The sequence below is a fragment of the Ambystoma mexicanum genome, chromosome 6q (assembly GCF_040938575.1).
Source record: "Ambystoma mexicanum isolate Mex_15411 chromosome 6q, UKY_AmexF1_1, whole genome shotgun sequence".
In the NCBI taxonomy this organism is placed as follows: domain Eukaryota; kingdom Metazoa; phylum Chordata; class Amphibia; order Caudata; family Ambystomatidae; genus Ambystoma; species Ambystoma mexicanum.
Genome location: NC_090937.1, coordinates 1562693971 through 1562711841, shown reverse-complemented (window position 1 = coordinate 1562711841; position 17871 = coordinate 1562693971). Strand labels below are relative to the sequence as shown.

At 43.1% G+C, this 17871-nt stretch overlaps 1 protein-coding gene across 1 annotated transcript in view; it reads left to right on the top strand.

Moving 5' to 3' along the window:
* ATP6V1B1 (ATPase H+ transporting V1 subunit B1) overlaps positions 1 to 17871 on the top strand; it is a 433722-nt gene that overhangs the window by 179181 nt on the left and 236670 nt on the right. The window contains exon 3 of the mRNA XM_069632272.1: positions 14996 to 15094. Within this exon, the coding sequence (XP_069488373.1) occupies positions 14996 to 15094 (99 nt within the window). The remainder of the gene's footprint in view (positions 1 to 14995; positions 15095 to 17871) is intronic.

Sequence of the window (17871 nt, the reverse complement as noted above, 5' to 3'; positions counted from 1 at the left end):
ATGAACATTATTATTAAGCTTGGACTTTTGAACTTGCAGCAGAACTTTTACAGCGCCTTACCTGAGTAGTCAAGGTTACCTGAACTCCCATCAATCCTCAATCCAGTGAAGTAACTGGGTTTCAACGCGCCCCTGCATCAGAAGCAGGATGGAGAGCTCATCCTTCCTAACCCTAAGGTGAGACTTCACGGGGAATCGTGGAAGGGTATCGTGGAGGGTTGGAAGAGAGTGGGAGGCTTGAGCATAACTCAGTCAGTAGGTAATACTCCCTTTTCACGCACAGGGGAATATACCTGCGAGCCAGAGAAGCCAGAGTAGAGGGACCCTTCCTGTCCATCTTCAGAGTCCAGCGCTTCACCATTGAAGAAGCATCAGCACTATCAGCACTCGAAGCCAGACCTGCGCCTCCGTGGGAATCAGGTGAGCGTTACACATTTCAGGACACCGCGAGTGTTCTTAGAACACTTTAAACTTGACAACAAACATAAAAAAACACAACATTTAACCTATCTCATACTCTCCCACCCTCCCCAAACACTCTTACACACCAACACACTCTACTAAATACAAATTTGAAACCAAGTTTCACCGTTCTTAGAGCACATTCAACTTCCCATCGAACAATATGGACAGCATCCTCAGGACACCCCGATTTTGTTTATTTACGAACATTTCAGAACACTGCGAGTGTTTTTAGAACTCACTCAACTTGCCAGTGACCAATACGGACAGCGTATTCAGGACACCCCCTACGAACATTTCAGGACACCGCGAGTGTTCTTAGAACACATTCAACTTGCCATCGAACAATACGGACAGCGTCCTCAGGACACCCCAATTTTGTTTATTTACGAATATTTCAGAACACCGCGAGTGTTCTTAGAACACATTCAACTTCCCATCGAACAATACGGACAGCGTCCTCAGGACACCCCCATTTTGTTTATTTACGAACATTTCAGGACACCACAAGTGTTCTTAGAACACATTCAACTTCCCATCGAACAATACGGACAGCGTCCTCGGGACACCCCCATTTTGTTTATTTACAAACATTTCAGGACACCACGAGTATTCTTAGAACACATTAAACTTGCCGGAGAACAATACGGACAGCGTCTTCAGGACACCCCATACGAACATTTCAGGACACCGCGAGTGTTCCTAGAACACTTTAAACTTGACAACGAACAATACGGACAGCGTCCTCAGAACACCCCCATTTTGATTATTTACGAACATTTCAGGACACCACAAGTGTTCTTAGAACACATTCAACTTACCAGAGAACAATACGGACAGCGTCCTCAGGACACCCCCATTCTGTTTATTTACGAACATTTCAGGACACCGCAAGTGTTCTTAGAACAGTTGCAGCTTGCTTGCAACAAAATGGACACATATTGCGTCCTCAGAACACCCCCCCATTTAGTTTATTTAGAACATTTCAGAACAGCCGCGTTGTCCGCAGACAAATCGAACACAACAAGAACGTCTACCACATAAAAAAACATACTCTCCCACCCTCCCCAAACACTCTTGCACACCAACACACTCTACTAGATAAAGATTTTAAACCAAGTTTCACTGTGCTGTCCGCGGACATCCGCGAATACAAGATGGCAGGCTCTACTGAAAATCTGACGCACTTCACGCTCCACGCCGTCCAATCAGCGAACACGTCACATGTCCGCGGACATCACGCAAGGCGATTGGTCAATCAGGACACTGTCCGTGGAGCGAACAGGGAAGTGTGTCCGCGGACCAAACACAGATATCACTAATTTTTTATGACCTTCTTTTTGGTAATTTTAAAAATAACTAATGGACGGATTTTCACCAAATCTGCAAAAGCACGCTTTTGGGACCAAGCCGCTACTCCTGGTCCAAATTTGGTGAAAATCCGTCCAGCGGTTTGGGCTGTAGGCACGAGCAAAGTGTTTTCCCCATTCAGTCTATGGGAAAAAAAAATATTTGGGACCCCCCTATATAACTTTCCCCCCCTGGACGAATCCTCACCATACTTTGCAAACAAATTCAGAGTGGGCCATATACTTTTTCTGCAAAGTTTGGTGTGGATTCATCCAGGGGGAGCGAAGTTATAAGTCACCCAAAAAGTGCTCTTCCTATGGAAACAGCAACTTAACCATAACTACACAGCCACTACTGTGGCTGTGTAATATATATATATATATATATATATATATATATATATATATATATATATATATAGGAGGGAGCTAGCTTCGGCACCTGCAGTACCAGGTCCTATCCGTTGTTGGTTCAATCCGCATTCCACATTCCATCGGAACAATCCATACTGCATGACGCAGGACGGTGATGCGGAGCTGGTCCTTGGGACAACGTAATAGGTTGCTATGAGACACATTCTATACAGCTACAAGTGTCCATAACAAAGATGGTTATACTACACATCTTCCCCTCTTTATGTCAACACTGAACAAAGTCAAGTTCACCAATTGCTGCATGCTATTGGTGACCAAACAAATTATACATAGTCCCCCATTTGTCGTGGTTTGCGACAGACTCTTCCCCACTTGGACCTGCGAGGAGAATCTCTGGTAAAATCTGGCAAGGAAACATTTGTTGTATTCTTTGTGCATTCACTTGACATAGACATTTCTTTAACACTCCCAATTCTTGAGACTTTCCTCATACAGCTTACAACACCACCCGCATCAACCATGTGTCCACTCACAACTCCATCTCCAGTAACATCAGATGGCTCACTGACAATCTTGGCACTGGTGCTTCGTGATTCCACTACCCACACTCTCTCTCTGTTCCATATTCTCCCATCCTCTGTTCTAACAGGAAGTCTGAATGTTTCAATAACCTTAATCAGTTTGGACCATTTGCATGGGCCCTTCCTTAGAGCAGGAGGAAGTTTGATTCTTACCATACTTCCCGCAACAGGTTTCCTACCATTCTTCTTCACAAATGAGCGTTTATCATAAGCATTATTGTTTTTCAATTGGACTTCCCTGATCTTCTCACATACAGACCCAAAGTCCTTTGTTACTTCATTGCTTCTACTCATCCATGATGGTACTAATTTGGTGTTCGCCTTTCTCCCTCTACTCAACTCAAACGGAGACAAACCTGTGGTGGAGTGTGGAGTAAAACGATGTGCCACAATTCTCTCCCTCGCAGCTTTCTCCCAGTTTAATCCATTCGACCATGCCCATCGAATTGTCTCCTTGAGTACTTTATTAAACCGCTCCACTATTCCATTGGTCTGTGGATGATAAACTGCACTCCTTTTGTGCTCTATGGAGTTCTTGTTACAGAACTCCTCCATCTCTTTAGAGCGTAATTACGTGCCATTGTCAGTCAATATACTCTTTGGGAACCCTTCTCTCTCACATATTCCTGTAAGAAAATCAATGACTATTCTTGCTGTGATACAAGGTGCAATTAATACTTCCATCTTTCTAGTTAGAAGATCAATCACAACCAGACAACATTGTTGCATACCATTGCTGTTCATACATCCATACCTAATTCATCCCATACTTTCTCTGGAATTTCTGTCACAACCATGGGTTGCCTCTCCCACATACAGCTTTTCTCACTCTTGTTGCAAAGGATACAATCTCGTATGGAGCGTTCTATTTGAAGGTCACAGCCGGGCCACCAGAAGTCACTTTGTATCCTCTGCTTGGTTTTTACAATCCCCTAGTGACCTTCGTGACCTAAGCTAATCAGCTTTTGACGTATTCTTGATGGTGGGATTATTTGATCTCCTCTCATGACCATGTTGTTGCACACATATAATTCATCCGCAACTCTCCAATAGTCTCCGAGGCCAAGTTCTTCAAATCCAGCTTTACTAAAAGACCTCTGTCCTCCGACATGTTCTTTCAAATGTGCTAATACAATATCATCCACTTCTGCATCCTTCCATTCCTTCTGTAGAATAGATGCCGTCTCTACATTTAGGACAACATCCATGTCATCTTCTTCCTCACTTCCCACTTCAGATACGTTGGTGAGACGAGATAAACAATCTGCAGTGATATTTTTAATACCTGGAACATATCGCACAGTACAATTACATTCTTGCAGCAGCATAACCCATCTCCTGATGCGATTAGACACTTTGGGCCTCATCACGAGTTGGGCGGTAACGCCGGCGCTAAAAGCGCCGGCGTTATCTGCCCTACCGCCAACCTACCAGCGCTATTAGCGCCGAATCATGGGTTTGGCAGAACTGGAAATCCCCATTCCCCATTGAGCCCATTCGGGAATGCCCCATTCCCCATTGGACTCAATGGGGAAATTCTGCGCTCTTACCGCCGGCGGATTTCCCGCCAACTGTATGAGCGCGAAATTTCGGCAGATTTCCCCCAGCTAAGGGCTGAGGGGAAATCAGCCGGAGCTGGGGGGAAATCAGCCGAAGCTGTGATTTGGCGGACCCTTAAATGCGGCAGTTATAGCGCTACCGCTGCATTTAAGGGTTACCGCCAAACTCGTGATGAGGCCCTTTGTCTAATCCTTTAGACATGATGACATGAACTAGTGGCTTATGGTCCGTATGAAATTCTACCTCGACACCCCAGATGAAGCTTCCAAATTTCTTTGCTGCCCACTTTATGGCTAGAGCTTCTTTTTCTATGGCAGCGTATGACTTTTCAGCTCCTTTAAGTAATCTCGAGGCAAAAGCAATCAAAACTTCCTTGCCCTCAGCTTCCTGGGTGACTACAGCCCCTAACCCCACTTTGCTTGCATCCGTAGTAATGATGGTTTTCCTATAGCTTCTGAAATTCTTCAATGTTGGGGCTTCAGCCAATACAGATTTTATGAACTCAAACTCCTCTTCACATTCGCAGCTCCATTCAAATGTTTTCCGCTTAAGGAGCTCTCGCATTGGAATAGTGTGTATTGCAAAATCTCTCACGAATTTAGAAAAATATTCTGCCATGCCAGTGAAAGTGCGCACTTCTTCCTTAGTGTGAGGTCTAGGCATGCTCCTTATAGCCTCAACTAACTGTTTCTTTGGCAATATGCCATTTGCCGAAATTCTGTGCACTAAATATTCAATTTCTGAACAATTCATTTTGCATTTGTCCCTGCTCAGAGTCATCCCTGCCTCGTGTAGTTTCTTTAAAGCGCTCCTCAGTCTTTCATCATGTGTTTTTTGATTATCTGCATAAATCAGGATGTCATCTTGGAAACATGTTATACCTGGCTCTCTTTCAAAAAGTCTGTGCATTATCTTCTGAAAAACAGATGCAGCAGACACCAGTCCAAAAGGCATCCTCTAATACTGATATAAACCATCTGGTGTGATGAAAGCTGTAAGGTGTTTGGAATCTCTGTGCAACTTCACTTGATGATATGCCAACGTCAAATCAAGCGTCGAAAAGAATTTTGATGGTTCAATTGTGGAAATGAGTTCCTGAATGTTGGGAAGAGGATGTCTATCAGGGCCAACACACTTGTTTAATTCACGCATGTCCACACATATTCTGAGTTTGCCTGACTTATTCCTGAGCACTACTAAAGGCGAGATCCACTCACTGGCATCAATACCTTCTATAATACCTTGGTCTTCCAGCATCTTAATCTCCTTCCTTACTTCATCTCTCATTGATAAAAGTATATTTCTTAACTTTTGTGCCACAGGTACATGGCCAGGTTTCAACTTGATTCTATGTACATAACCAAGGAGACATCCAATTCTTTCTTGAAATACTGTATTCTCAATATCACTCATTATATCTGAATTATTTCCATCACTGCCGATTGCCAAAACAGATTCACTGGCAATAGAATCTAATTTCACTTGAAGTTTGCTTTTGTGCGTCCAATTTAGGAGAGGTATCTTGCCTACACTGGTTATGTATATTTTGTCATTAGCCTTTCTGTCTTTAAATTTCAAAGTGCCCCACAACCATCCAATTATGTCAATCTTAACACCACCATATGCCCTGGGGTTAATGTCGACTTCATGTAGGTATTCATGTTTCTTTTTATCCCACAAATGTTGTGGTACAAGTGTATATTTCGCACCAGAGTCTATCATCATGTTCATATTTACACCATCTACACACACAGTAGCTTTAGGACTTTCCATGACCTCTTCATCTTCATCATTCATTATCATAAATACACATTCTTCTCCCTCTTCCTCTTCACTGTGGCCACTGTCAGTGTTGCCACCTATCCAATTCATGGCTGTGCTGCATAATCTACAGCATCTGGAGTAATGTCCTTTCCCCTTGCAATTGCTGCATATTGTTTTCAACGCAGGACAATCTGGGTCATCTTCCCAATGACTACTACTATCAAATCTGTAACACCTGCCTTGTCGTCTTCTCCTTGGGCTAATTCTTTGCCTGTCTGGACTAATTTTCTTTGCATGACTGCTGGTCTGCCCTCTCGGACTTGTCCTGCTCTTCCTATACTCAATTCGTGATGTCCGATATGGCTTACCAAACGTTCTCCGCCTGATGGATGTATTGTTCACCGTGGCAATGGTTTCATTGGGTTCATTGTTGCTACCTGAATTACTATTAGGCTTCACTGTGTTTGAATTGATTTGAAAAGACTTGACTTTTCTAATTCCTCAGTATGTCCCACTTCTTTAGCCACTCGTAACACAGTCTCTAAGGGTGGATCATCCTCGGACCATAATCTTTCTCTCACATTGGCACTCCTGCATTCTAACATAAACTGATCTCTCAGCCTCTCATCCGACCGCTCGTTAAAATTGCAAGTCTTGGCTAATTTCCTCAGTACCGTAATATATTGCTCGATGCTTTCCCCCTCCTTCTTTGTTTTCTTCCCAAATTTGTAGCGTTCTAATATGGTGCTCAGCTTCTTCTCATAGTGCTTGTCAATCTTCTTGTCAGTACATTCATATTCATTAAGATCAATGTCTTCATTGACAGGAAGTTCTGGCAATGTCTCAAGCTTTTCTTGGCCAGCTGGGCCCAGACAATGCAAAAGTAATGATTTCCTTTTTTCAGCACTGCAATTTTGGCCACAAACCACACCTGCATAATGCTCAAACGACCTGATCCACCTTCTCCATGGTATTCCAGGTTTACCAGCATCAGGCATAAAAAAAACATGGGTGGGGGCACACTGCTAAAAGACATGTTCATTTCTCTTCTCTGCAATATGATGAATGTATTATGATTGCTTTGACTACAGAACTTGTATCATGCACAGCTGAGATTCCTTGAGTTTGTGTATAACGTGTTTCAAACACCGAGTTATTCTTGAATTCCATAAATTGCAGAATAAATTGTAATGTCCGAAAATGTTCTACTGTAACAACGTATTTCCTGTACACATAACTGTTCCCACTGAAATAGTACACAATATGGTGTGCATGCACTTTCAAATGTGACCCAGGGTGTGGGGCTGATATATATGAATAACTGAAAGTCTTCACGGATGATGTTCATATGGCTTTAAACAGGCGCACTAACTTGTTAACTCCAGTAGAAGCGTTAGTGTATGCGATCGTCAATCGTGTCCAACGCGCATGCGCTACCCCAAAAGAAACATGAAGATATGCGCGACTGGACTAACATGTATCGGAAGCAGCGTTACCTTGCGACAGCACACGGGTTTTACTGGGGCCGCTACCACGCTCGGGCATGAGCGGAGCAGCCCAGGTCTCTCAGTGAAGAGTTCCGCGGCTCGCCGGCTGTCCCAAGAAAGGTGGGTCATGAAAAGGACCCTCGTCGCCAATTGTAGTATGTGGTGCGGAATGACTCAGGTTGTATATATTAATAAGAACAGATTACAATTTATGTTTAACACTATTATTAATGTATAAGATATATATAGAAGATGGGAAAGCAGGAGGGAGCTAGCGTCGGCACCTCCAGTACCAGCTCCTATCCGTTGTCGGTTCACTCCACATTCCATCGGAACAATCCATACTGCATGATGCAGGACGGTGATGCGGAGCTGGTCCTTGGGACAACATAATAGGTTGCTATGAGACACATTCTATACAGCTACAAGTGTCCATAACAAAGATGGTTATACTACAGTTTTAAAGGTAAAAAAAAGAGGTTTGGGGGAACCCCCCCATTACATTTTTTTTTGTTTTAAATGCATTCGATGCTTTTTTCGATACATTTATTTTCAATGGTATGGCTGTCGATGCCATGACTATGAACCCATTCCTGTGGTCGGCAAAGTCAAAACCCTTGGCATCTCTACGGAGGCATCACTTAATGTGGATTCACATGTCAATTATGTAGTTAAAAGTTCCGACTACTACCCGAGGGTTTGGAGACAGATTTGCCCCCGTGAGAAGTTAGTCTGAGCCATCGTCCTTCCCCGACTTGACTATTGCAACTCGTTGCTTGGTGGAGCAAGCACGGAATGTCTGGGTAAACTCCAAAAGATTCAAAATGATGCTGTAGGCACAGTTTGTAACATTGCACGGAGAGATCCGGTATCCAAGGCCCCCGAGGGAACTCTCTTGGCTCGCTGTGGTAGCAAGGGTGCAGTTTAAGATACTTACCCAAGGTCACTAGTGTTTGTTTTGAACTGCACTGATTTATCTGAAGGAGAAACTAGAATTCCATAAACCAGCTTGAAATCTCCGGTCCTTTGACGCACATGGCCTTATTGTCCCCCGCTTTAAGCAAAGCCGGAGGAACGGGCGTTAGTTTTCTATCCTGATTGCTCAGGCCTGGAATTTGCTCCCAGAGCATCAGCGAAAAGACAAAAACGATCTCATCTTTAGGAAAAGTTTGGAAGCTGTAGTATGTTACCATTCTGATGGAAGCTGCCTGACCTCTGTGGGACATGCCTGATCACATTATGGTGTGTAGAATCAGAACACTAAGATCTCAGGTCCCAACAGAGTTCTAGAAGAGAGGACTGCAATCAAATGATAACTGTCCAGCTCTCGTTGCTACAAGCTGTCTCCCTTCTCTTTCATTACTTGTAACCTAATTGCATTATTATATACCATCTATTAAATATACTTACTGCCTTTTGATGTCCCATATATTATCCCCATTACGGCCTACTTCATTTGGCGACGAGGATGGCTCCAATTGAACTATTGCTTTATCAATGTGTACGGAGCCGCTCCGCTCATGCACGGGCATCGTAGCGGCCCTTTCTTCCAGTTCCTGAAGTTAACGCTTCCCAGTTCGTCTCAAATATTTCACCCAGTGTCGTGTTTCATTCGCTCCTTGGCAGCATATGTGAAATTCGATTGATGTTGTTGGTCTGTGCTACACGTCAATAAGCCGTCTCAGCCGTTCCTTTTGGTTTCTTCCGTTTACACTTTGCATTGTAATTCGCGCATGCGTTGAATGCGCTGAAGAAGGAAGGCACCTTTAAAGACACAGTACACTGTTTTTCTCAAACGCAAGCCCGCGTTTTATACGCATATTGAAAGTGTCGAAAATACAGCACATCATCGAAAGCAGAAATTCCTGTTTCGTTTCCATCGCTACTTCATGGAATACTTTATGTAACCACTACACAAGTTGAATACTCACCGTCTGATTTATATTAAGGATCAACTTTTCTTCTGAAAAAGGCAATTAACAAAAGTGCTCAATCGAAATTAAATTCATACATACTTGTAAGGATTCTGCAGTAAAGTGCTGTGAATTTCACACTCCCTGGACATTACTGTGCTCTACATTGTTTACGGGGCCTTAACTGAATCATACATACACTATCTGGTTCTAATAAACACAAACTGTCATGGCATTTAGCAGTGTGCCTCCACCTGCTTTCTTTATGCCTAGCACTGATGAACCTGCTTTGCCTTGGAAGAGGTGGATAAAATCCTTTGAACACTATGCAGGAGTGATTTGTGGTCCCAATTGTAGTGCAGAGAAGAGGAAGTCATTACTCTTGCATTGTTTAGGTCCTGTTGGACAAGAAAAATATGAAACACTTCCAGAAGTGCCGGAAGAGGAGTGTGTGGACCTAAATGAATACCAGCGAGCTGTAAAAAAAATTGACAAACATTTTGAAAAGAAGGTGAGCATAATTTTGGAACGTTACAAGTTTGGCAAACGCACACAGGAGGAGGGAGAAAGCGTGGAAAAGTTTGTTACTGCATTAAGAAAATTAGCAAAGTCGTGCAATTTCAATGAACAACTGGATGAGAGACTCAGAGACCAATTTATGTTAGAGTGTCGCAGTAGCAAAGTGAGGGAAAGATTATGGTCGGAAAGTGATCCTTCTCTTGACATTGTTCTCCGAGTGGCAAAAGAAGTAGAACACACGGAAGAGTGTGTTAAAGAATTGGAGAATAAGATGAAACAAGTAAAAATAGGAAGCAGCAATAGTAGAATGCATGATACACCTGATGAGGAGTCGATTTCCATGATCAATGATAATACAATTAAGAAGAGATCTGTCACTAAACAATACAATTTGATGAGAACAGACAAAAGATCAAGCAAAAATAGTCAAAAAAGTTCATCATACGAAGTCTCTAAGAAAAACAGTCTAGGGAATCAATTAATGAAATTGGGAAAAAAGCGCCAAGGAAGGTGTTACAGATGCGGCAACGTGAATCATTGGGCTGATGACCCAGATTGTCCAGCATTGAAGATCATATGCAACAAGTGCAAAGGGAAGGGTCACTTCTCTAAATGTTGCAGGTCACGTGATAATGCCATGAACTGGATAGGAGACAATTCCAATAGTGATCGCAGTGAGAAGGAAATTCAAGAGGATTGCGTATGTACCATAACTGACGATGATGATGAAGAGGTGTTGGAAAGTCCCAGGGCTATGGTGTCCATCGATGGCAACGAAGTATGTATGATGATTGATAATGGTGCAAAATATACGCTCCTACCGAGACAATTTTGGAACAAGAATAAACATGAGTACTTACATGAGACGGATATTAATCCAAGAGCCTATGGAGGTGTGAAGATCAATGTCATCGGTTGGCACTGGGGAAAGCTGAAATTTAAGAACAGAACTGCCAAGGGCAAGATATACATCACTGGTGAAGGTAAAACTGCTCTACTCAGCTGGACTCACCAGGGCAAATTACGAGTGAAAGTGGATTCCACCAGCGAGGAATCAGTTTTGTCTATAAGTAGTGTCAATTCTAAAGTGATTAAGGGCAGTCATGTTATACGTAAAGCTGGTTTGCTAGAGGTTTTTCGAGACAAGATAGGATGTCTTCAAGGTTATACCCATCAGATATTACTCAAACCAGACCAAAAACCTGTAGCCCAAAGATTAAGAAACATTCCTTTAGCTGTACGAGAAGAAGTCAGCAAGGAAATAAGGAAAATGGAAGAAGATGGAATCATAGAAAGTATTGATGCCAGCGAATGGGTCTCTCCACTTGTTGTTATAAGGAAAAAATCAGGAAAACTTAGAATTTGTGTTGACTTACGTGAGTTGAACAAATGTGTCATCCCTGATCGTCATCCTTTACCGAATATACAAGAAATTGTTTCTACTATTGGACCCTCTAAAATATTTTTAACGTTAGACCTATCATCTGCCTACCATCAGATTAAACTTCACAGAAGTTCAAGGAAACTGACTGCTTTCATAACTCCTGATGGTTTGTATCAATTTAAAAGGATGCCTTTTGGATTAGTGTCGGCAGCATCAGTCTTCCAGAAGGTTATGTATAGTATGTTCAAGAATACTGAAGGAGTGATTTGTTTTCAAGACGATATACTAATTCATGCTGTCACTCAAGAACTACATGACAAGAGGTTATTACATGTATGTCAAAAATTACGTGATGCAGGTATGACCTTAAGCAAGGACAAATGTAAGATAAATTGCACGGAAATCGAATATTTGGGACATAAAATTACAGCAGAAGGAATTTTTCCAAAACCACAATTGGTCAATACCATTGTGGGAATGCCGAGTCCGAGTAACAAAGATGAGATTCGCACATTTATTGGTATGGCTGAATACTACTCAAAATTTGTCAAAGATTTTGCCATCCACACCGTTCCATTACGAGAGGCGCTCAAGAGAAAATTGTTTGAATGGAACGTTGAATGTGAAAATGAATTCAATTTTATAAAAAGTGCGATAAATTCTGCTCCTGCATTAAAGAATTTTTGTACTAATGACAAGATTATCATCACTACAGATGCCAGTAACATAGGCTTAGGAGCTGTGTTGTCTCAAGAGAAGGATGGTCGGGAAGTAATAATTGCCTTTGCATCACGATTGCTTAAGGGAGCAGAGATTTCATATGCCACTATAGAGAAGGAAGCTTTAGCTATTAAGTGGGCAGCTGACAAGTTTAGAAGCTTTATATGGGGAAACCAAGTTGAGTTTCGTACCGATCATAAGCCCTTAACTCAAGTGTTCATGTCAAAGGGTCTTAATAAAGTATCCAACAGGATGAGAAGATGGGTCATGATGTTGCAGGAGTTCAACTACACTGTGATATATGTTCCAGGAATTAAGAATGTATCTGCTGATTGCTTATCTCGATTAACTAACATTTCCGAGATTGTCGATGAAGAGGAAGACATGGAAGTTGTCTTTTGTGTGGAAACTTCTTCTATTTCCAAGGATGATTGGGATCACGCTGAATCAAATGATAATAACATCAAGAAATTGAAAGAATTAATTCAAAGCCATGATTTTATGAAGAAATCAAAATGTGAAGAGGCCGACTTGAGCGTTTTTTGGTCTGTTGCAGATGAACTGCATGTTCACAGTGATTTTGTAATGAGAGGAGATAAAGTCATTCCTCCGAAGGATCTACGGTTGAAGATTATAGACCTGGGTCATGAAGGTCATCAAGGAGTAATAAAGACCAAACAAAGAGTTAGGAATGACTATTGGTGGCCTGGTTGCAACCTGCAGATCGAGCGATATATTAGAGAATGTATCCTTTGTTGCGATGATGAAAAAAAATGTGTGGGTTCCAGACAACCAATGGTTATTACCGATATTCCCAACAGTGTTTGGAGGGATATAAGCATGGATATTTTAGGTCCCATATATTGCAAAGGTGTACAAAAATATTGTTTGGTAGTCATAGATCTCCTCACCAGGTGGGTTGAAATTTTAATTGCCTCTAGTATCACGGGTAAAACCGTAGTTGAATTCTTATCAAATATATGTGAGAGGGAAGGTTATCCGGGAAGTATTCTTTCCGATAACGGTACTCAATTTAAGTCTAAAGAAGTGGCAGACTTCTGTAAAAAATTTGCCATTGAGCACAAGACCAGCTCAATTTACCATCCCCAAACTAATGGATTAGTAGAACGTTTTAATAAAATCTTGAAAGAAACCATCAGAATGGCTTGGGCCAATGGGATGGATTGGGAGGATGCCGTCAGGGATTAAGTAATTGCCCATCGTTTTACTCCACACACCAGTACAGGTCTTTCTCCCTTTGAGCATAGTAGGGGAAGAAAAGCAAACACCAAATTAGCTCCCATTTGGCTTATCAAGGGGAGTAAGGAAATAGAAAAGAATCTGGTAAATGCAAAGGACAAAATTAGGGAAACGCAAAAGAGAAACAAGATAAACTATGATAAGAAAGTACGTAGCAACAAGTATGATATGTCTACAGCTGTTGGTAACTTGGTCAAGATTTTACTTCCTCCTGCTCTAAGAACTGGACCATGCAAATGGTCCAACCCTATTAGGGTCATAGAGGCATTTCGTCATGCTGTCAGGACAGAGGACAAAAGGATATGGAATGTAGAAAGAATTTGGATGTGTGAAAGTAATGATTTTAACAAGAAAGAAAAGAGAGATGTAGGTCAGAATACAGTCAGAAATGTTAAAGTTTCTAGAAATTTAAGCAGTGGTGTGAAGAAGAGTGGTAGTACTGTTGATAAGAAATGTGATAGCAATTCTGAGCAATTTCAATTTTCCTTGCCAACCACCTCCAGACATGGAGGATGCATGTCCAGATCTGGCAGATTTTATCGTTTGCCGAAAAGGATGGAGGACTATGTGGAGTTTACGTGAGCCAGCTGGAACCTTATTTCATTAGTGAACCAGCTGGAACTTTGTTCATCAGTTTTTGTATATAGTTTGTGAACGATATAAAGGGAAGGAGATGTGTAGTATGTTACCATTCTGATGGAAGCTGCCTGACCTCTGTGGGACATGCCTGATCACATTATGGTGTGTAGAATCAGAACACTAAGAACTCAGGTCCCAACAGAGTTCTAGAAGAGAGGACTGCAATCAAATGATAACTGTCCAGCTCTCGTTGCTACAAGCTGTCTCCCTTCTCTTTCATTACTTGTAACCTAATTGCATTATTATATACCATCTATTAAATATACTTACTGCCTTTTGATGTCCCATATATTATCCCCATTACGGACTACTTCAGAAGCCAGACTGTTTGCCTAGGTAGGCTTTCCCTGTTGTTTTACGTCTTCCTTTTTGTTGTCTGTGTCTCAGTGTAGCGCCTGGCTACCTTTGTGCTTTGGCGCTTAATAAATACACAGAAATAGAAATTCCTTTCCCTTGGCTGTCTGAACTCATTATTTGGTATTTGGGTGCCACTGTCCCACTGCCCTGAATATATTCATTTGTACTTGTATCTTTTCCGCTTGACCTACCTCCCCAGGTTTTCTTGTATGCTGAAGTCAGTTTATGTATTTGTAAAGTAGAACGTTCTCTTTTCCACAGCACCCATTTACCCAACTGGAGTTATGGGGCCTGATTCAATGAAGTTTTTTTTATAATGGTGCAATCCCGTAGGAAAACGTTCCGTGAATCAGGCCCATTGTGTTCTTTGGAAATATATTAAATGAGGAAATAACTAGATAATATTCTATTTGGAAATATTGTAAATGTAAGGAGTTTGTTATTATGACTTTTGACCTGCCAACGTTTTAGTGCACCTGTTTTCTTCTAATTTAATTAACCATACCATCTTCCTTATGTCTTTTTTTATCATTTGACGTGGGTGTATAATCTGTATAGGAGAGGTTTAGTTTACGCCTACATTTCCATTATCAATAATGTTCTTGTGGGGTTTTTTTGTTTGTAGTTTTCAAAATTTGCCGAAATTGTCAACTTTACGCTACCCACTGGCGTCGTCAGAAGTGGACAAGTATTGGAAGTAATCGGAAATAAAGCAATTGTGCAGGTAAGCCGCACACCCAGTTCATTTGCGTGAATTAGAAAAGCATGACATTTCCCAGGACTCTACACAACCCGAACCTTTGTGGATGTATTTGCGTTGTCACTTCTTGTATGGAAATGTAATCTGATTGTAAAGTGATATACTGAATGATTCTTTTGTTTGTCGACCTGGTGCGCTGTCCCTTTTCTTGGTGAAGCTTGTAAGTGGGACAATGACCGACACATTGCAGGGCGAGTAAATAGCTGCGTCGCTCTGTAAAAGGGCAAGCTCTGTTCAGATTTTGACGGTTCCATGTGATATTGTCGCTGTGAAAAAGTTGCACGGTGTGGGACTTATTTTCCTAACCCCTAAAATTCTTTCCGCAAATATTCCACCAGGGGTATAGTTATATATTATTAGCTCCAATCCTAGAGTATTTGGGGAAAGTGTTTCATTTTCTGGAGGGTGCATTTTTAGGGAAATGTCGCCACCTAGAGGCCATTTTCATAGCAACATTATCACTGGACACGCTTTTGACTCCATATCCAAGTCCTACGGAGATATCTAGCCACCAAATCATATCATTACGGGATACTTTGCTTGCAAAATAGCTCAGTGAGGTACACACTCACCCCTGACATCTGCCAGTTCAGTCTGCAGTCACAGGTTCAAATCCTGGCATGGGCCAACAAAACCCTTCGACTTTTGATGTGCAAATAATTGTGTAGCATTAAATTGGAAAATAAAAACCCTTCGTTTTTTCAGCGCGAAGAAGCGGGAGTAATATGGCAAAAACCACTGTGTAAGAGCCTGATATTATTATACAGGCCGAAATTAAGAATAGATAAGAACTGCCAGGCCCATCGATCATGGGGCAAGTTCACCAGCATTCCTGAAACATGCATATGTGGATTGTGAAGGGTGCTTGCCCGCGCATTCTGTGGCCAGTGCTGTGAAGGAATAGGCGCATAGATTACATTATCCAGATCTGCCCAAATACCCTAGTCCCACTTGAGGGGGTGGATTGGTTTATTACTGGAAGGGCCGGACAGTCAAGGTCATGACCAGTGGGCTGCCCACTTTGGCTCTGCTCTTGGCTATACAGATGGGGAGTGGGCCAGTGCTGAGGGAATCTGTGCAGTTGTACAGTTTATCTCCAATCTCTCTGTTTTCAACTTTGCTCTATGACAATATTTTCAGTGTTCTGTGATCTCCTTGCCCTGCGGTCCCTCTTTTATGCCCCCGACTTGGTGCTTCTTTGCTCCCCCCATCGCCCCCGCCAAGCCTGAGACCTCAAAACCAACCAGCCCCCAGCTGGGGGCAGCCAGTTTCTACTAGCATCCGCCAGCCACCTCCCATCTAAGACGCATCCCGACCCGCCCAACCCAACCCGGCGATGGTGGGTTCTTTGCCTTTGTAAGAGACGAAGGGGATAGTGTGAGTGATTCCTTTCCAGCGCAGGAATGTGGTTCCAGTGCCATTGGAACTGTCCTGAAGGGAGAGTGCCCATGCTGGGGGGTCTTATGTGAATGGCTCTAATGTTGTGGGTGGGGGTAGGGGTTGCCCATTGGTCTGAGACTGGGCTCTTCTGGGTTTTATCTGCATAATCCAACATTTTCCTCCAGTCTTTCTGAGCTGCAATTGCCTTTTCCTGTTAAGAGGGGGCAGTGGTGGGATCTTGGCCCCACACAAGGCTGTTAAGCCACCTCACCGAAGCCCTATCCTTCTTGGGAGGAGGCGCTACATTCTCTGTAAAGCAAGACACTTTCCAAACGAATGTTCTGATATAGGTTTGGGAGTTATGCTATTGATTTTGTACATATATACAGGGGTTCAAGTGTAAAAGAAAAGTGGGAGAATCATGCTCCCTCTGCTAACCCCCACCCCTCATAGAGACCTTATACACAGCCACCCACCCCAAAATTCAAACTCGGTGCTTGGGCCGGCCCGGGTTGCCAAAAGCCCAAACTATAGTCGCTATCAACAGATGCAGTGCTTCAGGCAGCAAAACAAACATGTCACCCCCACCCAACCCCACTGGCGGTCCTACAATTTTCACGGGTACTTTGTTATTAAATGCGCCCCGCTCCCGAGATTTCAATAGGGTGCCTTCTGGGGCTTCTCCCATCACACCGCTCGGGGGAGCCCTTGAAAGATTACCCGAGCTGGCATGGCTCGGGCTAATGGCGCCCCGGGCAGCCCTGCCCCAAGCCCAGCCCTGATTGCCAATGCTTGTTATATCCACGAGTCTCTCTCTCCCCGCATAGTCCACCTCATCCCGTCATTGCATTGAGCCCGTTATCCAGCGACCCCTGCTGGTGAGATGCCAGACTTCACTCCTCTGGCGAAGCCATTACCCTTTCAGGCCCCTCCTAATCCCATTAACGAGTCAGCGGCAGGCCTGATCCCTGGGCCGCCCGCAGCGGCTTTGCCAGGTGTGCACTGCGCCGCTTGCCTGGGCCCTTGCAGTCCGCAGATGGGACATTCCTGTGCAACTGAGCGGGCCCAAAACACGCCAGCATAATGAGAGGTCCCCAGACAGGCACGGGGTCAAATATTATACCCGTCAGGGCACCCTGCTCGCCCGCTCATTAACCTTCACAGCTGCACGCTCTGAAGGCCACACCCGCAGGCCGCTGAGCTCAGCTCGCTGGGACCCCAGTATTCCGAGGCTTCATGGTGGTTCATTCTATTCCTGAATTCGGCACGTGATGAAAAATGTCTCATTTTGGACAAATCACTTCAACTCATAATAATATCCGGTTCAACGCCGCGCCCCTTCTGCCTCTAAGCGCTGTAGG